We start from the raw sequence: 22,674 nt of genomic DNA, 5'->3' as shown, positions 1-22,674 counted from the left end.
GGTCCGTGATGCAAGATGTTTTGGATTGGAGCAGTGCAATTTTCTAAAGAGATAAAAGCGCTGTGTTATCACCCAGAGTCTCATTGCTTTTTCTGTGCCCCCAAACACTGTCTGTGCTCGCAGCGTTCAGGAGCTTTGTTATTCCACATTGCATCAGACCAGAGGCATTTGGCAGGAGCTCCCACTGCTGCCACAAGTACATCACCAAACTGACTTTTAATGATGATCCTCACCAGCTGGAGTGAGACACAAATACATTCCTCCTCAAGTCTGACACTTCTGTTGTTTTAGTACATGTATAGAGCTCAGAAAAATATGGGAGATACACTTTTATTTTTTATTTCGATTTTTTTTAATGTAGTCTTTTTTGTGTGCATTAAATTGTAATGTTATGAAATGACAGTCAGTTGACACAGCTGTGAATTTTTAGGATTATCTGACACTGTGTGAATGGGTGAATATTTTTTCCTGTGTGCAGTATGTAGCACTGGAGATGACATTTTGGAAACTGTGGATACATTTGATGAACAAAGTGTAATTTACTAAGTGTCATTTTTGCCTTTTGCCCAAAAACAATACTACTACTACTAAATGAAATATTAATACAGCAATACATTTGAGGAGGCCACCTGACATGGATAGGGATTTTCATGAATGTCGGACGTTGCATTGAAGTGTTAAATGTCCCTTCCTGTGTCTATAATGTGGCAAGAGAGAACACTTCCTGAGTATACATCATGTAGCAGTATATCATGTGTAGAACACACCATGGAAATGTCATGGAAATTAGATTTGTCTCTTTGGGCCTGATTTACTAAGATCCCAAATAGTGTGTACTAAATTGCGTGCACAGTGCAATAGATTGCGCGTGCCGTTTGCGTGCGTTTTTCTACTAAGAATAACTGTGTAAATGAAAACAGGTGCAACAGGGTGGAGACAGCAGTATTTAAATGAGGGTTTTGTGTCTTCATGGAGAGTTTGGACGAGCAGAAAGCTGCAAGCACAAAATGAAATGTGATCAGGTTCTAGTGGAAGAGGTTAACTAATATATTGAGTTATAACAAAAACTAATATTACCAGAAAAACCCACATATGGGAGAGTATTAGTGACTAAGTCAATGCTGTTAGTAAAACCACAAATATTCCACTCCAAAATGATTAACACAGGTGGAAAAACTCTGTCCTGTGTGTATTCTGTCATTGTGCCTGCGTCTCCTCGTCTCTACAGTAACAGCTGGTTAATACCTGTCCTTCAAAGGTATTATTTATAGACGCAGTTAGCGTCAGAAATAAAACCTTCAGGTTTGGTAAATCACAATGCGTGTGCTAAATAACATATTAGCATTTTCTCCTCCCTGTATTTTGCACACTTGGGTTGAAACGTCTCATATTACATATTCATTATGGTAAACGTACTAAATGGACAGCGCGTATTATCGCGTTAGTAGATCAGCTTGCACAGTTTTTGCGGGTGATGTCAAGTTTGCACACGTTTTTACAAACGCAAACCTTTAGTAAATCCGGCCCTTTGACTCTTAAACATGAGAAATTTTGGGCAGATTGGACAATGTAAATTGGAGTTAAAAGAAGGCCATTCCATGAAATATCAAAAGCTTCGCAATTAGCATCACAAAGGTATTTAAATTTCACCTAATAAATGTAAAGTTGCTCACCTTAACTCTCTAGAAGGAGTTCATTAAAGTACAACACTAAACCAACACCAAAAAAAAATAAAAATTGCCATCCATTTTTTTTAGAAATTGCACAGTAAATTAAAAATGGCTGACTTCCTCTTGGAATTAAGGTTTGGGTCCGGGAGGCTTTTTTTTTTTTTTTTTTTTAAGTCTGAAGATGTTACATCTGCCTATCAAATTTCATACATCTATGTCAAATTTAAAGGTGGGGGCTTTGACTTTGGAATGTTCTAATAGGCACCCTCAAGCCATTTTGCCACACACAAGCCTGAAAACATATCAGATATCACTTTTATGAGTTTTCAAGCACCCTTAACACCTCAAAAATGCCAAAAGTAATTAGGGGGCACTATAGAGCTGATGTGACACACCCAAGCCAAATCAAATACAAATATTTACTAGTATGAACAGGGGGAAATTTTTTAAGAAATGTATTATATATTAAGTATTATGATTTTCACCAGTTCTGTCGTGTATGCCAATCCCCAAACTCCTTAAAAATAGAATTGCATAGGAGAAAATAATACTAGTATCTTGAAAAACATTAGGAAAGTGTCAGGAGCGATAGGTTCTTTTGTGCACTTTTGTGCTCCCGCCCTGATGTTATAATATTCCTTGGTGTGTTAAATGTCAGAGCTGTCTTGTCAGCCTGTGAGAAATACATGAGAATCACTGACTTACTTAACTGGCAGAGGTCCTCCACAGTGAAATCACTGTCTTTGAAGTGGGAGTTCTTCCTTCTGCAGAAAAAAAAAAAAAGATATGATGAAATAACATCAGGGATCAAAGAATAGAAAGAATACGGGATAGATTCATACAGTGGGAATTTGCATATGGAAGTAGGTTGTTCACTGTATGAGTTATATATTTACTGTATGAGTAAAAACCTTCGGCAATAGAGAGCAACTGTAGCTTTAAAGTAGTTGTGTCAGAAAGAAAGAAAGAAAGAAAGAAAGAAAGAAGTCTATATGAACATAATAACATGAAAAAACTTAAAATAAGAACACACCTCTGTTTCCTAACAGCAGAGAACTTCTCTGAGACAATGTGCTTCAAAAAATTGAAGCAAAAAAAGAAAATCTGAGGAAGAAGAAACATTTTTGATCAGAGGAGAACAAAGAAATCAAACGTTTTAGGCGGGCCATAGAGCACCCCTGTAGCCTACAGGACACCATGGAACTCCAACATAACCCTTGTTGCATGCTGCACTGTCCCTATAATTAAGTCATAAACTGCCCCCCCAAAAAGTTATTAATTATACACACACACACACACTATGTATATTTAACTGCATTTTAGTTCCAGTTCTGCTAAAACTGGCCCTCCTTGTGAACCACAAGTCCACTCACACAGAGGATTAAACTCATTAAACTATGCACCCTCCAATTGTTGTTAAAGAAATCTTTAGAGCCTCAAAACTGAAATGTTGCCAAACTTGCAGCACAAAAGAAGGATTTGATGTCGATAAAATAGAAAAAATACTTTTTTCTTTTGCATAGGAAGTTTGTTTGTATGCACCCTCCAATTCAAATAAAACAAACTCCTGAAATCTGAATTACAAATGCTACAAATGTTGGTTATAAAAATTGGATTTGACAAGTTAGAACATGTCTACACATAATTACCAAGGAGGAGAATAAATATTTTCTTTCTAGCAGCTCTCTCTCTCTCTAATTGTAGGTAACTGACAGCAAAACCTAAACCTGATATTGATGCTAATGTTAATGATTTGGATCACACACTTTTTTGCCAGTTGATTTATTGTGTACCTGTAGTGAAAATATCTTGACTTAACATATAAGATTTATAAGTTGTAACACAGAAAGAAAATAAATACATTAATAACAAAACTGAAGAGGAAAGCATGACTTTTATTGGTGGTTTATTAATTTAATGAATGATTCTACATTCAGCTGGTCATTTAATGCTTTCTCCTCAAAGTCATATTATCATGTACAGACAAAAAACGTGTGAGATAAACGTACCTCCTCCCCTTTGGAGAGTCGATCTGGCAGCATGTGACTGGAAAAAGAAACAGAAACAATGATGTTACTTATCAAGTGTTGCATGTTAAAGATTGGCAGATAGTCTGTGGTCATTTTCCAGTGTGCCGAGGGGCATGGCTAACATGTCATTTCCCTCCATTGTGCTGAGGCGGCAGTTGAGATTTCAGAGACAGATATGTTTAAACAGCAGCACATGTAACCGAAAACATCTGCACTGAAAGATAGCCCAACAGCTAAGTGAGAAGATAGTTGTTTTCGGGGTTTTCCATCATTAGGGTGAACTGCTCCTTTAACTCACTCATTTAAAGCATAAATTAAAACCCTCTTTGGGAATCATTATGACTCCTTCAAAAGTGAATTATTCAGAGAGGAGTGTACCAGCAGGAACTAATGTAGTCTCATGGGAGTGATTCTTTAACAGTGATCACATGTGTTTAGAGTGCAGCTGATTAACCTGGAGTCTTAATATGACTGACAGAAGAGAGGAGATGCAGCAGCTACAGCACCACTGACCACTCCCTCTGTCACTCTGGCTTTATCCAGCACCTTCTTCCCTCATATCTCTCTCTCTCTCACACTTTTCTTCAGCTTGGCCAATGTCCCAAGGGCTCGGGCAGGCCTGCTGATGTATAATTACACAGACTAGCTGGGAGTGAAGGGGCTTTTTTTTTTTTTTACGAGACTGCCTCCGATGAGCTCAAATTGGAGAGATGGTGCTGGTAATTATGAAAAGGAGAACCCCAAGAGAGAGAGAGAGAGTGAGTGAAATGTGGAGAGTAGGAGAATAAAATATGTGGTCAAGAGTAGGGCCCGACCGATACTGGACTTTTGGGACAGATGCCGATACCGATATTAGGGAGTTAACAAATTCTGGTATCGATATATATTGGCTGATAATACCTCCGTTACATATCTTTGTCACAAGCGTTGAAAACCATATTTGAGGGATCGCAGCAAAAAAATAGTTTATAAAAAAAATAGAGTTTGTTAATATCCTGACACACATTTTTATTGCAATGATCCCTCAAATATGGTGTTAAAACACTTGTGACACAGATATATAATGGAAGCCATGATATATTACAGTTTAACAAACTAACAAAAACTGAATAAAAAAAGCAAAACAAAAAAAAACATGCATGTATTAAACTTGAAGTCAAAAAAATGGTCACATTTACATAAAATTCTGCCTATTTAACTAAACAAGTTTTTTTTTTTTTAAATACCAGCATATGAATATATCGTTTAATATATAATATATCGATATATCTGTCTTAAGGTCAATATCAGCCGATAATATCAGCTGACCAATATATTGGTCGGGCTCTAGTGAAGAGCAAATCTGTAGTCATTGTCTCACGTTGTCCCCCGCCTCTCTCGTCACTTTTTCAATTATGCGCTTTAGACAAACACAACCAGACAGTTTGGAGAAGCTGCAAATGCACCTGTAAAGTATTCATGTGGGCTAATGCGCCCCGAGTCACAGCTCTCACCACAAAGTCATAAAATGATGATGCTGATGATGTAAGTGATTTTTTATTTATTCATTTTTTACCCGAAGAGGAACCAGTCGTAAGCGATGGTCAGATACAGGATCTCGGCCGGCTGCAGGCTGGCGTGCACCGCTCCATCCTGTGAAAGATACATGAGAGGAACGAGTCAAACATCTCAAATATCGTCAGCTAGATGTCAACGCAGCTCCGGATAACCACACAGTATTTTTTTATTCCGTTTGAAAAACACTTCATATGTGTAGTTTCCAGTCATGAGAAGTTTCCAGTTGGATTACATATTTATAACATACGGGTTCTATTTTTAAATCAAGGCAGAGAATACAGAGGAGGCTCATTAGAACGCTCTGTTTGAAATGGTAAATGAGTCTTATGAGGAGAGGAATGAATGAGTAGATTCTGCAGATGGAATACCAAAGTCACTAATGAATGTTGGAGGGGCCAAATGAGCTGGGGGGGGGGGGGGGGGAGACTGAGTGTAAAGAACATAAAGAGATAGTAAAGGAAATAATATAAGCAGAAGGAGAGGAGAACATAAGAGCTCTCTCCTTCTTCCGTTCATTCTTTCTCAACCCAACCATTGCTCATGGAGGAATGTTGGGTCTAGACCTGCTCTGTGCTTTGAGATCAATTTTGTTGTGATTTGGCGCTATAATATAAATAAAGGTTGAACACATTGAATTGTACTTACTGCCCACAGGGAGAGCCTGAGGAGGGACACAAACAGAGGCGTCCGGTCCCAGCCTGATATGCAGTGCACCAGGAGGCCACTCTCATCTGAAAACAAGAGCCAGAGAAACCTTTAAACACCAACAGCAACACTTTCAAGTGACACCATGAAGTATCAAAAGTGGATTCAGAATGATAGCAAGAGAAAAGCATGTATGGTGAGGCAGACAAAACTAAAAAAGTACATCTTATGATATAATACTGAATTATAAAACTGCTCAAAACTACAGAAGTGTATTGCATTCACACACACACAAAAACTGTTTTTAAAGTCATTTTTCTGTTTTTCTGAAGTAATGAGATCATTTTCCTGTTTTTCTCAGTAATTTGTTCTGTACATATTCAGAGCAGCAGTTATGATAAAATATGTTTGTCCAGGTTTGGTGATAATTCAAGAATGTTATTACATTACATCACTTTATCTTTTAAATTAATTTACTAACTTGATTTTACTGACTTTTTATGGCTATTGTGTTTTTTATTTATTATGTATTATATATCAGGACCTGGATACTTTATTTCTTTCTTCTCATATATCTAGATGGCTGGAATGACAATAAAAATCATTGAATTCTTACATTTCTGTAAAACTAGATTGTGCTAACTTGATCTCAGCATGTTATCTTCTAACTTCTGTTGTTCATATGAATAATTCTGTAATCAGACCTCAGTGCATTGCTTTAAACTTTAGTTTGAATATTTTATGTGTAATAATAAACTTTCATAATTGTGGTAGCAGCGGTGCAGCAGATGTAATGAAGTCCACGCAGCACGCTGGATGCAAACTAATATTAAGCCTATAGCCTTTTCATTATAATGTCGATGGACATAAATTGAGTTCTTTTGCCTTAATAATGATACAATAACACACAAAAAATGGTCGGATTCGGAACCCATACATACATAATGTCTCCTCGTTGCATTTAGTGTTGCTTGTGAAATGAACAGGGCTCAGCTAGTGTTGCCTTTTAAAAAACGTCGATTTCCCAGGATTCCCTGGAAAATTGGCTTCTTTTCCCGGCATTTAAAATGTCTTATTTTCTGGAAAAATATTAATCCCTAGTGTGCATGCGTTACCAAGTGTACCGTGCCTAAGCACACCTCTTCCAAGCGTACCGTGCCAGGGAAGTGTACCGTACTCAAGCACGGTACACTTGCACTCACACTAGCCAAATAATCCGGATTTTAGGGGGGGAAACGTGCTTGGGCACGGTACGATTGCCTAGTGTGAGTACGCCCTTACACACAGCTGGAGGTGATGAATCTTACTCCTCAAGAAGAAGTTGACACAGGCTATTTAAAGCTAATCAGACCGTTGCTGTGACCACAGCAGCAAACAAACATGTCTGTGGAGGAGTGTGCACTGCTGTACTTACAGCACAGAAAAAAGGAAACAGAAGATATGATGTGCAACTTATCTATCATTCGCAGAGGGAGGATAAAGAAGTGTAGAATAAAGAGGTGACAAAGCTCAGCTAAAGCCTTATCCAGCTGCTCAACATGATTGTGTTGAGTGGAAGCGAACCCAAACCAAACAGGTCAGCTTCCTCTTGTTGCTTCACGAGACACCGACTCTAGCTACAACATGCATAGTGTTTCAGGTGACACATTCCAGAACTCAACTGCTGAAATCAAACTTACACAGCTTGGAGCGTGTGCTTTTATTTACTTGCATGGAGCATGTTTGGAGCCTTAAACAGCCCAGTTCTGAGAAACAAACATCTGTATAGCAATCTAGAGCCTGACCAATATATTGGTGAGCTAATATTGACCTATCACAGATATATCAGTATCGGTATGTATGTTGTCTGATATATATATATATATATCTGATATCAATTTATTCCTTAATATTGATATCAGCATCAGCCCCACAATTCCAGAACCAGTCCGGCACTATAGCAGTCTGTACTATTATTCTTTGTGGAACTTCTGAATGCATTTAGAGCTGAAACCATATTAGTAATCATATTAGTATTAGTGGATAAATAGAAAATTCATTACAACCTCATCTCTACTTACATCATCATACATTGAAAACCTTAGAGAAGACTCTGCAGCCTAATAGTTTGTCCTCTCATTTTGTCTACAGAATTCATTGATTAATTCATTGATTATTGAAAAGAATAAGTGCCTTCTCTTGTGATGTTTCCTTCATTCTAATTTTAGCCCACAACATAAGATACAACCCCTAATCGAAACCACCTACCATCACTGTTGATGATGTGGAGCAGCAGCTTCAGGTAGTTTTGGGTCTGCTCCACCAGGTCCCATGACTGAAAACACACATGAACACCTTTATTCCACACTGTACACGTGGTTCGAGCTCTTTATTTAACCAAACAAAATATTCAAAGCCAAGCCTCTGTTTTTTTGTGGTTGATTTGGAAAACTTTGGGATCTCTCTCAAAATAAAAGGATTTAGACAATATGTGGCTACACAGTGTGAGTCAGTAAGGATACAGGGGTTTAACCACACTGTGACTATTACTGTACAAGTGCAGTTCAAGTGGTTATGAATCATGACCAAAGCACTTTGCGGGTTGGACAACAGATGGCACTGACACACCACAAATATTACAGAGCAAAACTGAGTCGGACAGAGGAAAGAAGTGAAAAAAAAAGAGAGGAGAGGAGAGGTTACCTGGTACTGACTCCAGTCAATGTTCAAGTTCTTGGTAAAGCACACAGGGATTGTCAAAGGAGCGTCCACATAGTCCTGTGAGATCGTGAGAAGAGACAAAGGAAGAGGAGTCACATCAATTCAACACAACCAGGTTACTGTGCCTGAGTGAGCTGACTGTGAACTGTGACTCTACCTGATTCCAGTTGAACACCAGTCCTTCAGCTGTGTAGTCTCTGTCTTTGTAGTCCTTAAAAAACTCACACCCTAAACAAAGAAAAGAAGACAAACACACACACACAGTGAGCCTCCTAGTCTACCTTCTTATAGTTTTTAACTGAAGCCAACACAGAATGTGAGTTCAAAATTTAAGTAGAAACATGTTACAACTTTTTAACTTAGAGGTCCAGCTACAGGCAAATAAAACTAAAACAAAGACAAAATAAAATAAAGTAAAATAAAATGAAATAAAATAAAATGGAAACTAAAATAAAATAAAAAAATAAAATAATAATAATAATACGTTAACAGCAGTAGTTTACCTGGGTAAGGCACAGAGAGCAAGGTGAAGTCTGCATAGCGTTGGGCCTTATCTGCTTTCTCAGAGGAAGTCACACTGTGGAGATACAGAGAGATGCAATACAAGATTTCTTATATCCCTATTTTAATACACAACATATGTACACAACACAGAGTAAAATGGCTTATCACAGATACATCAGTGTAGTATACTGTATGTATGTGAAACAGCCATCTATAGAACGCTGTACAGCATAATTGCTCACTGCCTGTTTTCTGCCTTTTCTAACCTAACATTATTCCATGATCGTTCTCTGCTATCTACAGTTAATATTATTATTAACTCAGAAATAAATCATGATAAACGATATTATTAACATTTGAAGATCATTTTATACCACTGATATAATGATAATATAACAGCATAATAATACAAGGGGGGGTGGGGGTGGGATTGGAGAGTGGGCGCTACAAACATAGACTGCCATTATGGGCCAGGACAGAGTTATTTAACTTTAATTCCATATAAGCATGTATCATATGATAAGTCCATGTACAGACATGATGATATTGATAATTACGTTACTGTACGATAAGTCAATAATGTAGTTATTATGACAGGCCTACATACACTATACATTACCAGTCACTAATAACAACAGTAGATGAACCACTGAAATACATAATGTCGAGAAGAAAAAACTAAAGGATGACCATGATCACCAAAGCCCTGTGCACAGAGCTCAATTCAAATAAATAAATAAATAAACTAACACATAATCACATAAAACTACACTCCTAACTCAATAAATGGAAGCATTAGCTAAATCGGAAGCAGAGTCAAATGTTTTCCATAAGGTTTCTTCTCTACAGAGTTTAGTGGAAACAGTGACCTACATAACAGTCAGTGTGTGTATGAACTAGACCAAGCTGTTCCTTACTTTAGGCCAAACTTAACCTTCTTGTTCTCCACCATCAGGTCACAGATGTAGCGAACCGAGAGGTAACGTAGCAGCTTAATGTCGTGGCCTCGGACCTTGTCGAAGAGCTGGGAGTCTCCGTTCCTGCAGATGAGAGAGAGAAACAATTACGGACTGATTATTAACTTTCAGTCATGATATCACTTTTAAATAAAAGGAGAAGTAATGTGTAATATGTAACTTTTTAACACTCTTATTGTCGTATTGTATTGTTGTCACAGCTAATCAGTGTCACATACTGATTTAGCCTACAGACAGAGCACTAATCTAGTTAAATGGATTTAAAATTACCTGACTGCGCTATCATCCTCTGGAACCTCTTCTGACTCTGTCCACGTGTCATCACTGCCCCCTGGAAAAGACACAAGATGAACAATATGAACCATAAGAGACATGAAAGACATTAAGTGACAGACAACAGCTGTTACAGTCATTCTGGTCCCCCCTCTTTTAATATCAGATGTTGATCATTTGTGGTAAATGTGAAGATCCACTGTCAGTGCTAGGGCTGAAAAAATACAATTTCGATACGATTTGCAATATTAGAAAGAATTATTTTATATTATTATTCTCATTTTTTGGAAAAACATATTAAAATGATTGTGATTAGATTTTTGCAGGGATCTGCACAGCACCACAGCTCCCAGTACCTCCCACTCCCACTAATAAGACTGAGGCTGTCATTACTGTTTAATACCAGGAACATTGCACAGTTAGTTAGTTAGTTAGTTAGTTATTTTCTTTTTGGGGTGTATGTATGTATTGTTTGTATTGTATGTAACAATAAAATTAAATGATTATTAATAAAAGCATGATAAGATTCAATTTTAAATGGCATTTTGACACATTTCACCTTTAACTAAAATTGCAATTTAAATAAAAAAATGTATTAAATTTTTTGTTCAGTCCCCGTCAGTGCCTTTTAACAGTGAGTGTATTACAAAAATGTGTGCAACCTTTAAAAATATTAGACAGTACTATCATACAGAAGCTGACAGACATTTACATTCTAAAAGTGAAAATATACATTTGTTTTGAATTCACTTTAAACATTTCTAACTAGATAATTAACCTCAGAAATACATTAAAAAGTATTAAAGTATTAAATGTGTTTACATGACCAGAGGGAATCTTTCTTAAAAAGAAAAGAAAATATTTGAAGCAAACTTTGTCAAATATAAATCACCCATTGTCCACTAGACTGTAATGTGGGATCAGTTTCACAGGCACTAGGTCTTTTTGTGGCTGATATATCTTAAGAAAGGTCATTTTGATTGATACATTGACACTTTTTTAAATTAATCAATGCAGAGATGATAAATGTGAATTTTGGGGAACTGAGCCTGCTGCACCACCAGTGTTTCCTTCTACTTCTTATTCAACTTTTAAGAAATTAAAATGTACGACTGTGAAGTCAATCTGCACAACCAATTTCTCACCTTGGCAACAGTGACTAATTTGCAGCCAGGGATATTGATATTATGTATTTTATGTAGCATATATAGAAATTCTTCTTTTGGTAATGTGTAGGAGGGATGCACAAGCTCTTCTTCTTCTTCTTCTTCTTCTTCTTCAAGAGTTTAAATGCATTTACTGTACTTGCTTTGGACACATGACTATAATGTAAAAGCTCTGTGCCTCAATAGCTCTACAAGAATCTCCACCTCACTTCATTTGTTAATAGCTCAATAAACTCATTTTAGATCTCATGAAAAGTATTTTCAAAATGAGGAACTCCAGAGAGGTTTAATGCTTGATGCAGGCTAATTACTGCATGAGTGACAGGAACAGGAACCGTCTCTGCAACCTGAGAACAAAGAGCTGGACTCTGGTCGGAAAGTGATCAAAGATGTAGAGCAACAAGAATTAAACTCAGCAGGTAGATAATTCAACTTTAACCCACTGGAGGCTTCCTTTTCTAAACTGAAATAGTTTGACCTGATATTTTACTGTTTACTTTTAAAGCACGTCATGTTTAGCTCCTAACTATATATCACTTTTAATATAGCCTTTTATTAATGCTGGCACATTGTTTTATGTCTAATATGACTGATCTGTTTACTGTTTTTAATCTTATATTATATTGTTTATTTTATTCAATTTTTTTTGGAATATTCTTTTTATCATTTGATCTTGTTTGCCTCGGTGCAGTCCAGAAATGTTTTTAAGTTATTATGATGACGCACAGAGCTACTAAAAGCTTTATAATATAATATAATATAATGCACTCTTCAGCTCATTTACTGCAAGGTCAACATAGATGAAAGTACACACAACATCTTCAAATGCAGAGCACATATCCCTCCATATGGTTCTCAGACCTTTACAGTAGCCACAGGTTCTACTTTATTTCATTACAATATGAACATTTCACTAACTTGCTTAAGATACAATAACAAAGGGGACAAGTGGGAGTTTTGTAGCTTTACTGATGTACTACTAGACCTGTCACAATAAAAATGTAATTATCCCCATCATGTCTATATATGGACTTATCATATGATACATGACCTTCATCATTTTTTCACCTCAGTATTACCACACTTCACATTAGCAGCTAAGAGACTATTCGTGTGACATTAACTAAGCAAGTAGTGTCCTCCATTCCTCACTGTGTACGTCCTTAGTGGAGACTGTAGAAGAATTAGTGTAGTGCCCACTCTCCAATCCCACCCCCCGCACCCCTTGCATTATTATGCTATTATATTATCATTATATCAGTGGTATTAAATTATCTCCAAATGCCAAAAATAGGGATGTACCTATTGCGAAATTCTGGGCCGATACTTTTAAAATAAGAATTTGGCCGATGATAACCGATATATACCAATACCCTTTTTTTTTTACTGATGTTATTATGTTTTGTTGTTATTTATTCCAATGGGAAACAAAGAAATCATTGTAAAAATTGTTTTAAAGTAATTGTGCCCATCATTACACTTACTTTTAATGAGCAAAAATTGATGAAACAAACTTTAATAACTTTCACAAGAAATTATTTTTTCTTTGAAAAAAAAAAAAAAAAAACTGCTTTAAAATCACTTTACCTTGCTTTACAATTACCTAGAATTTCCTGTACTTCCATAGCTACTGTTACTACTACTGTCTGAGTCTGACTGTCTGACCACAAATAACCCAAACTTTGGCCACTGACATTGGTGAATTGTATCTTATTTACCAATAGGTAAATCGATACCGATATTTGGCCAATATATCGGTGCATCCGTAAACAATAATATTGTTCATCGCGATTATTTCTAAGTCAAAATATCGTCCAACAAAAGTAAATATCGTGACAGGCCTGTGTACTACAATATAATATAATATTATATAACACAGTGATTTTAACATTTCGTGGTGAATAAAGCCAACCACCAGTCATTCACAGTCCCAGTAGGAAAAGTTGACAGCTGTGTGACAAGTGTTGCTATTTTCGAGTCAGAGAGCACACATGGAACGACTACAACTTCCCTCTTTGGGCTAAATTTATTTTTCTGTGTGTGTGTGTGTGTGTGTGTGTGTGTTGTACCTGAGAAGATATAGTTGTAGCCCGTGCGTCCATACAGCTCCCCCCAGCCTGCCAGAGTGGACGACCGACAAATATGCTGCAATGAGGAACAAACAATACCAAGCTCTTTTATTACCAGTGGACTGCTTCCCCAATTCATATCTGTGTCACCTGCCAAGCCACAATACAGGAAATGGGTAGTGATAACCACAGAAAATCTGAAAACTTCATTCTGAGAAACAGAATGGCTTGGAGGTATTTCTTATTTTAGGTCCATAAGCAGCACTGTTTGGTCCCTGTTACAGAGTGTTCTAGTACAAACTGTCATGATTTGACTTTAATGCTTTAACTCTTTGGTTGTGCTGTTACTCTGTAAAAGGACACTGAGAACCACTAAACCAGAGCCAAATTCTTTCTATGTGGTAAAACATACTCGGCAAATACAGATGACTCTGATTTCTTTGTATACAGTTTCATAAACTCATTGTTAGATCTCCACTAGTCTGTGTTTACTTTCAGAGTAAACACAGACTAGTTGTTATTTTAATTTCACATTCTCTGCAGCAATCGTGGTTTAAACATCAACTGGGATCAAGGATGTTGGAGAACAAAAAACTAAGAACCTTTAAGATTGTATTAACTGCTCCAACTGCTGATCGCTCTTTTGCTGATGATGCATGATCATTGGTTATATCAACTGTTTTTACTGCTCAAGTCTTATTGATGTGATAGAATTAGTTGGTTTCTATTGGAAACACATTTTTGGTGCCCCTTGTGAAGCACATTGTAACATGAGCTTAGAAAAATGCTCTATAAAAAAGATTATTAGTATGATTATTATTTATTGATACTGGGTTTTTAGTCTTTGTAATGTCTTACAGGACCAGTGAGTAGGATCAGATTGCAACCAAATGATTAGCCTTCCCTTTTCTAGCCACTTCCAAGCATATAGTGGCCAAGCAACTCGTGAAAAATATGAAAGGTCCTCTCTAGAGCCAGTGTTTGGTTTGTCCGTTCTGGGTTACTATAGAAACATGGCGGGCTCAGTGGAATAGGGCTAATTGCTATGTAGATATAAAGAGCTCATTCTGAGCTATCAAAAACACAATTCTTTTTTTCAGATGACTTTACACTAATTAAAAACATACTTGTATTTTTTCCATTTCTGCCACTAGATGTCACTATATTCTACACAATGCACCTTTAATGTCTTAAAACGTGTTTCAAGAAAAAAGTTGAATATAACAACTGTTATACATGTAGAGTGTAGAGTTTCCAGTGGTGTAGCAGTACCTTGCCATTGTAGAGGATGACGGGACACACAAACCTCCCTCTGCAGCGAGCCAGCTTACTCCGGTTCACCAAGTCCTGCAGTTTACTGATCTGTACTGTGCTCTCAAACCTACACACACACGCACACGCACACGCACACACACACACACACACACACACACACACACACACACACACACACACACACACACACACACACACACACACACACACCTTGTTATCCAGCAGTCAGTGTACTTGTTTTTATCTTCTGAAATGTAGGCCATGGATACACATCAGGGTTTAACAACCATTGATTATTTCATTACTATTATCTATATGTGTTAACTGCCTGGCCGTGAGCTCATAAACACAATCACTTGAGTGATTATCTCAAAAGGTTAAATAACAAGTTGCAGAGAACACTGCAAAGGCCCCTTCAAGAGCTATAGCAACCAAGAGTAAAGTGACAACACACAGCCTGATGTTTTGTGACTAAATGATAATGATTGACAGACAACAATCACCATCAGATGAGCCAGCTTTTTACACTTTTATCCTTCCATTCATTACATCATGTGAGCTTATCAAGTGAGCTTTAGTGAGAGAAAAAACACCCTTGGGCTTCATAGAATGATAAACGATATGTCCGTTTCTTTGATTATTTGATCAAATGTTTAGAATAGAATAGAACTTTATTTTCCACCACGGTGTAAAATTGTCTTTGGCTCACCAATAACAGACAGAGTAGACAGAAATTACATAAGATCTATAGAATCCATAAAACTCCATGAAATCGTTCCTAAAATACATAAATACATAAAAATATGTAAAGAATGAAATATATAAGTGCATATCAGTTCCTGTGTGCGTATTGCATATTGATCAGTTGAAGGTGTTTCAAATATGAATTGCACTTGGGATAAAAGACTTCTTATAAATATTCCTTGTTGCCAAATGAACTCTGTAGCGCCTCCCAGAGCTCAAAAGCTCAAATTGGCTCCCAGTTTATCGGAGTCCATGGTCTTCAAATTCACAGTTTTGTCTCACATCCAGATTTATTTTTGGGCTTTTTTGCCTTTATTTGACAGTGGGTGGCATAGAGGCTAAAAGGAAACAGGGAGAGAGACGGGAATGACTTGCAGAAAAAGTCCCTTGCCGGAATCGAACGAGGGACGCTGCCTTTATGTGGCATGCGTGGTAACCTCTCAGCTACCAAGACGCTCCAAAGTTATTTAACTTCACATAATACTGGGTGAAAAAGTCTGCACATTTGACAAGCTGACAGTTTGGTATTGTTGTTTGATAAATGATGTTGAATCCTTGTTTGTTATTAAAAAATCATTGGCGTGACTAACTCCTCCAGCTACTACACACTATGTGTCAACGCCAACGATCCTGTTTAGAAACTCCTTCGCAAATGTGTCTGCTACTGCTATGAATAATTGAAAAGTTATTTCCCTGCTTATTCGTTCACAGTGTGGGCAACAGCAGGACAGACTGTGAAGTGAAAACATAACGCTGGAAGGAACATTTCTCAGTGCACATGAGGGATTTTGTGCCAAGCAACGGAGCCTTTTTTAATATTGTATATGAAACCTTTGTTATGAATGTCGGTTATGCTGCAGCTGCTGAAGAACATCTATTTCCAGCATTACAGTGGAAAATACTGTAATTGCATTATTCAGCAGTAAGAGCTGACTGTTGTCGCTGCTACGATGTAACTTCACATGACAGAGCAGTCACTTGACCCCTTTGCTTTCTGGATGTGATCGAGTGTGTGGGGGGTGGGGGGGGGGTTCAGGGCTGGAGCCTAACCTTTGCTCCCTGCACAACAGTTAAGTGTGCATGATTTGAGCAGTGACACAGACAAACAAGAGGGTAATTGGTAACCAAGTGGTCTGGACTTTGTATCGGAAAATGATGGACTGGCTGCAGTAGTGAGCAGTGAGAGTGGTACCTGTCTCTCTCCACATCCGTGCATTCATACTCCAGGAAAACTATCTGTCGAGGATAATGGCCGCACACTTCTCCGTTGGCGTTATGAATAATACTGTACTTGTAATCTCTTGCAAATAATTCCAGGCAACGCTTCTCTATCGCCTCCATCTAAAAAAAAAAATCAAAACATTTGTGTTACTGATTTGCGAGAAACAATTTTAGATCACACTGAGCATTAGGGCTGGGTGATATGGGCAGAATCAAATATCACAATATTTTTGATCAAATACCTCGATATCGATATTTTGACAGTATTGTAGGGATGACTATCGGTGCTTTCACAAAATATTTACACAATGAGATTTTTGATAAATAATCATCAGTAATGTGGATAGAATGAGTAAGTGGATAAAGACAGATAATAGAACAGTCTGTTAAGCTCAGAACTTATCATAGATATAAAATTGATTTATGCCCAGCCCTACTGAGCATTCTAAAAATATTCATGGTGAGACTATAGGACTCAAGAAAAATCATATCAATCGATTTTATGTTGTTGTTGTTTGTTATGGTTGGGCAGACACTTACACAGTGAAAATTTGGTTGTCTTAAACCAAATTCTACCCTAAAATGTGGTTGTCTTCCCTGTATTGTGTTGACTGAACCATCTCAAATATATATAAATATATAATTCAATCAAATTCTATTTTGTTTTTCTAACTTGTCATCTGATGATCAATTTAATGTACGTTATTGAAAATGTATTAGATGCACTCTTCCATCATTACCAGTAAAGTGGATTGATGGCTTTTTCCCGTTCAAGCTCGAGGAGCGACGGGAACTGAAGATATTACTGTTGCTGTGCAGTGTGTGAGGATTAACACCATTCAACTTATCATGTGTAGCATTCAGGTGCACAATCAGACTGTTGGCACTGGAAGCAGCCAGCAACAGAATCCAGATTCACAAATATTTAGCTATCTCACCATGAATGATTTTTCATTAAAAAAAATTCATTTATTTTCTACATCACTGGTTACTTAGTAATAGGATACATGCACACTAACAATATCCCTTGATCAATATTATAACTACTATAATGGAATTAAACAGCAGGACAGTTCTCCAACCAAACTTCATTCACTTCAGATGTGACTGAAGGCTGTGTGGACAACATCAACATGCACCGAAATAAACTGGTGGTGTGAAGTGGAAACCAGAGTCTATAAATAAAAACACTGCAAGTTTAGAGAAGTTCAGTTGTGCTTGGTGGATCAGACATTTGCCGAAATGAGAAGTGGTTCCTAAAGGTTATTAAAATAAATAATAAATAATCACCTATAAATGTATGTGTCTTTGCTGGTGTACTATGTCACTTTAAATTAGATTCAGTTCAATGCATCTTTGACACAAGATAGGATGACAGGTAGTCAAATAGCAGCGTTAAAGTACATTAAATCAAGTCCCCAGTAAACTTACCCGAGGAGTCACTTCCTTTGCTCGGTATTGCGCCTTAGAGAACACGTCTATCAAATCTGCTATTTCCTCGCTCTTTCTGACCGACAGCCCGGAGGCCTTGAAGCCGGCGGCCACGGAGGGGGAGGCGGCCATCATAGCGCCTCGACCCGCGGTGGTGGCCTCTAACCGGACCCGACCTCCTTCAAACACCGCAGAGCCTTGTCCTATGGAACGGGAAGACCGACCAGGCCATCCCTTCCCAGCCAGCTTCTTCCTGACTGCCCGCTTGAGGGGGCCGGAGCCGGGGACCCTTCTTGAATTCAGGGCACCGGCGAGAGGCTCCACTCTCCGAACGCAAGCCGTTAGCCAGCCCGCACAGCCCGCACAGCCAGCCTCTCACACCGCGGCGGCGGCGGCCACCGGAGCTAGCACAACTAGCTAACAAGCTAGTTCAGCTTTCCAGGCGTACGAGTTTTGCTTTCAGTACCTAAAAAAAATACACGTATGCTTTCTTAAAAACAAATTCAGAAACCTAAGTCCTCTCACACATCACCGCCGGGTTGTTTGTATTTCTGACATAAGGTGAAGAGGTAGCAGACACCCCGCGCTAGCTAACTGAATTCGGGTCAGCTGGACTCAGGAAATATCCAGGATCCTTCCCGGGCCTGCACACGTTTCCTCAATGTCACGTCTTCATGTCTTCTTAGTGACCACGACCATGACGATAAACGGATTAAAGTTATGCAGCAGTCAATCCTGTGGCTGCAGGATCTCAATGCTGCATATGTTGTTGTGGGTGAAAGCCCCAGCAGCAGCGGGAGCGGTGTTGCAATCTGTGTACTCCAGTCTGTAGGTACAACAGGCGGTAAACAGGAAGCTGACATGATCATGTGACAGCCGTCTCCCCCCCTTTAAATGACGTCTGATGTTTTGGACTGTGCAGCCACGCTGTGTTTACTCTGAAAAAACCCTGTGCTTCACCACGGCATTATATTTAATACAGCCCCTACCTACTGGAACTCATAGCACACTAAAAGCTTCAATATCTGTTCTTCTTATGAATGTGTGGCATTAGAAAAAAAATATTAAGGCAACAATCACGTGGAAGTTGCTTATCCATAAAGTTCACATGGAAACATAGACATATCAAAACATTCATTTCTCCCCTCCCCCAACCCTTCCTGTTCCCTAAAGGAAATAAAAACAAAACATGATATTGAAACAAACAAGCATAACATCACATCACATAAAACAAGGTATCAATAAAAGGCAACATTTAGCAAACATTTCTGCTACAGTCGTCAGAGTGGCTGCCAGCATCACTGACAACAAAAATGAAAAGTAGCCCATCCCTGCTGTAAAAATCCAGTTAGAACCAGCTTCAAACCTTAGCTCAGGGGTGTCAAACATATGGCCTGCGGACCAAGGGGTCCAATCCGGTGCACTGGATAACTTTCCAAGGTATGAAAATTGCTGGAAAGTAATTCCAGCAATTTTGTGTTCTGCTTTCTGTTTCAGAGGTTTTTCCACCCTGACCAAAATACACCTATCTGAAAGAAACACATGCATATGTAAACCATTCATATATTGAACACTGTAAACAAATAATCTGTAAAAAACTGAGACTTGAGGATGGTTTATTAGGCTATTTATGAAGTTATAATATGTATATTATATATTATTTGTACGTTATTATGCAATGGTTTTACTGGTCGGGCCCACTTCAGATCAAATTGGGCGGTTTGTGGCCCTTGAACTAATCCCTGCCTTAGCTGGACATTAGCTTGTCTTGCTGAATTTATCTGCTGAGTCACCTTGCACAAACTGGTTTAACTGGTGATCAGCCGGTATGCCAGGTTTGTGTAGCTGGTTTAAGCTGTTTTGGGCTATGTTTTTGACAGCATCTAAACCAGTGACCAACTCAGTGCTGGTAGCTGTCAAAAACCTAGTTCAGACCAGCTACCAGTTCTGAGCTAGTAGCTGGTTTAAGCTGTCAGGCCAGCTATTAAATGTCAAAACAGAGCTCAAACTGGTCAAACCAGTCAGGGTGCTCTTATGTTTTATTGTTTTAAGATTATGTCCACAGTCTTGTGTTATACTGTCTTATGGCTGAGTGCACTGTGTTTCTCACTGTCAGTGGCTTTTTTGCATCTTGGGTGAAAATGTTCAACTGCCAGTTCCCAACAGCAACAGGTGTGATATGTTATCACAGGTGAAGCTCTGTGATTTGGCCTTCAAAGTTGAATTCTCAGCAGGTAGAGGCAGAGAAAGAAACTCCCTGGGGAAGGAAGACAGACAGGGTTATAAATACACAGAAGGAATACTGTGATTAATAGACAACTGTTAGTGGATGAATGTGAAATGCTCTGTGACACGGTAGACTGTAGCCTATGATGAAATATGATGGCTGAACTTCACCACAGCCATCTCACAGCCTAACAACCTGAAGATCCAGTTGCAAATGTGAGTTGTGATTGTCGCAATGAAACTAAAGTAGCTGTGAATTCATCTTTTATTAAGAAGAATAATTCCCATGACAGCGGTATATTAAAAAATTATAGTATAATACAAGAAAAACCATATAAACAACTGAATGATTATTACAGTAACGTTCAGGCAAACGCATATTAGTGTACCTGATCACACATGCAAGTTCAATATAATGTTTACAGAATCCTTACAGCGTGCATTTCCAAATATGAAAGAAAAGGAGACCTAGAAATATACAGACCTGCAATTTAGGCTTTTAAGGGTAAGTTCTATTCTTTTGGAGAAAAAAAAGAAAGACAAAAAAAACATCATAAAATTGAGAAAATAATATTGTAGGTGAAATTTAAACCCAAAGTAGCATAATACATGTCTTGGTGTAATATTAATTAGCATGTATTTCAGAACATTCATGTCAGCTTCCAGGTGTGAATGTGTTCAACTATTTGAATGTGATCAGTGTGTTCCTCCAAAACAGACGCTTCATCTCAGTGAAACTTGAATAAATAAAGGTTTTTTTAAAAAGTATAAATTACCTGTAAAAATGAAATCCATCAACTATTTTCAGACTAATTTTCACCCTTGCTTTAATGTTTTAACCTTTGTTTTGCCATATAAGTACAAAAATGAATACATGGTTTATTGTGGTGATGCCTAACTTAAAGGATAGTTGATAAGTATAGTGACAGAAGAATGGCCAAATGTTAGTTCCATATATTACACAACATAAATTGTTGAAATGTATTAAGCTACTCTGTTTACATCTTTCTTGTTACAAATTAGATAAAAGGTGTTCCATTTGTGCAGACATAACTGATAAGTTTATTACTAGATATAATAACTGTGCTTTAAAAATCTACTTTACTTGACATGATTCATGGCTGTTCACTTCTCAGAGCCACTTGGAGGTTCTATTGTGCAGATTATCTGATACAAATTTAAATATGTTTTGACTGCAAACAATCAGTTTTGTTATTCTTTTAATAATAATGTTGATGTTGATGCAAGTGATAATGGAATATGACAAAAATAGAAAACATATAATATCCACTGGGAATAGAACAAAAAATGGCTAGTTAATCTTTTTTCTCTTAGCCTGTTGTAGTATGACACTTTTCAGTTTTATGTGAACACTATCAGGGTGGGGTTTTTCCCCCAATAGTTTTGTTAAGTAGCATACCAAAAAAAAATATGAGAAAGCACAATGACTTCATAATAAAATCTTCCTCAAGAATGAATAAAATCCAGAACATTCCACCTCCAGCACTGACATACCCTGTTTGGAATGATCTATCACATTAGTCTCAGAGGTTTGCTTTAATATAGTGGGGAACATACTGTATAATTGTAGCGACATTAATTATTATATGAGTGAAAGTCAAAGCCAGCCGTCACTATTAGATTGGTCATCCAGCCACACAGCTAATGAATACTTAATGTGCAGTTGCAATGGTAAACATGACTGCTCTGTGCTGTTCACACTATACTATGTTCAGCCATGTGTGATCTATTTCATGATAATCTCTCTGCATTTCATGAGTAAACTCATTAAGCAAATTTGGTGTTGTATGTTGTTAAGGCCATGTTATTCACTGAGTCTTCAGTTTAATTAGGTTTTATAAATGTAAAACAAATTAGAATGAAAAACCATGATGAGAAACTGAACAAGTTAACTCATATAATCCTTTCCCTTCTCATAAAAGACAAATCAAGATATTTAACAAATATGCAGTGAAATAAAACATTGGCCCAATACAACAGTGGGATCCTTAAACAACCCCATATCAGACACAGAATCAGTTTAATATCACTGCTTCATATACCAGATATTTTATCTGTTATTGATAACTTTCAGTAAATGAAAAATTACACTTATGAGACCTTTTTATGAAGCTGTGTATGAGGATGTGAACACTGGCCAATGTGATTTGAGGTTAATGCTTTTA

At 37.6% G+C, this 22,674-nt stretch overlaps 1 protein-coding gene across 3 annotated transcripts in view; it reads right to left on the bottom strand.

The window, feature by feature from the left end:
* The window catches only part of mtmr14 (myotubularin related protein 14), a 29,263-nt gene extending 10,164 nt beyond the window's left edge, over positions 1-19,099 (bottom strand). For 2 of the 3 annotated variants that reach the window (XM_062415797.1, XM_062415799.1), the window contains exons 1-15: positions 18,263-19,099; positions 16,803-16,951; positions 14,864-14,972; positions 13,592-13,667; positions 10,354-10,414; positions 10,024-10,146; positions 9,106-9,179; positions 8,760-8,830; positions 8,585-8,659; positions 8,150-8,216; positions 5,903-5,988; positions 5,256-5,332; positions 3,680-3,716; positions 2,704-2,774; positions 2,376-2,434 (exon numbers count right to left, since the gene is read on the bottom strand). In XM_062415797.1, coding sequence (XP_062271781.1) covers positions 2,376-2,434; positions 2,704-2,774; positions 3,680-3,716; positions 5,256-5,332; positions 5,903-5,988; positions 8,150-8,216; positions 8,585-8,659; positions 8,760-8,830; positions 9,106-9,179; positions 10,024-10,146; positions 10,354-10,414; positions 13,592-13,667; positions 14,864-14,972; positions 16,803-16,951; positions 18,263-18,397 — 1,270 coding nt within the window. In that variant the 5' untranslated portion in view covers positions 18,398-19,099. The remainder of the gene's footprint in view (positions 1-2,375; positions 2,435-2,703; positions 2,775-3,679; positions 3,717-5,255; positions 5,333-5,902; positions 5,989-8,149; positions 8,217-8,584; positions 8,660-8,759; positions 8,831-9,105; positions 9,180-10,023; positions 10,147-10,353; positions 10,415-13,591; positions 13,668-14,863; positions 14,973-16,802; positions 16,952-18,262) is intronic. The other variant, XM_062415798.1, reaches the window with a different exon arrangement.
* Positions 19,100-22,674: the final 3,575 nt, after the last annotated feature.

Source organism: Scomber scombrus, chromosome 3, assembly GCF_963691925.1.
Source record: "Scomber scombrus chromosome 3, fScoSco1.1, whole genome shotgun sequence".
Taxonomy (NCBI): domain Eukaryota; kingdom Metazoa; phylum Chordata; class Actinopteri; order Scombriformes; family Scombridae; genus Scomber; species Scomber scombrus.
The sequence above is the reverse complement of the archived record's forward strand: the minus strand, read 5'-3'. Positions and strand labels throughout refer to the sequence as shown.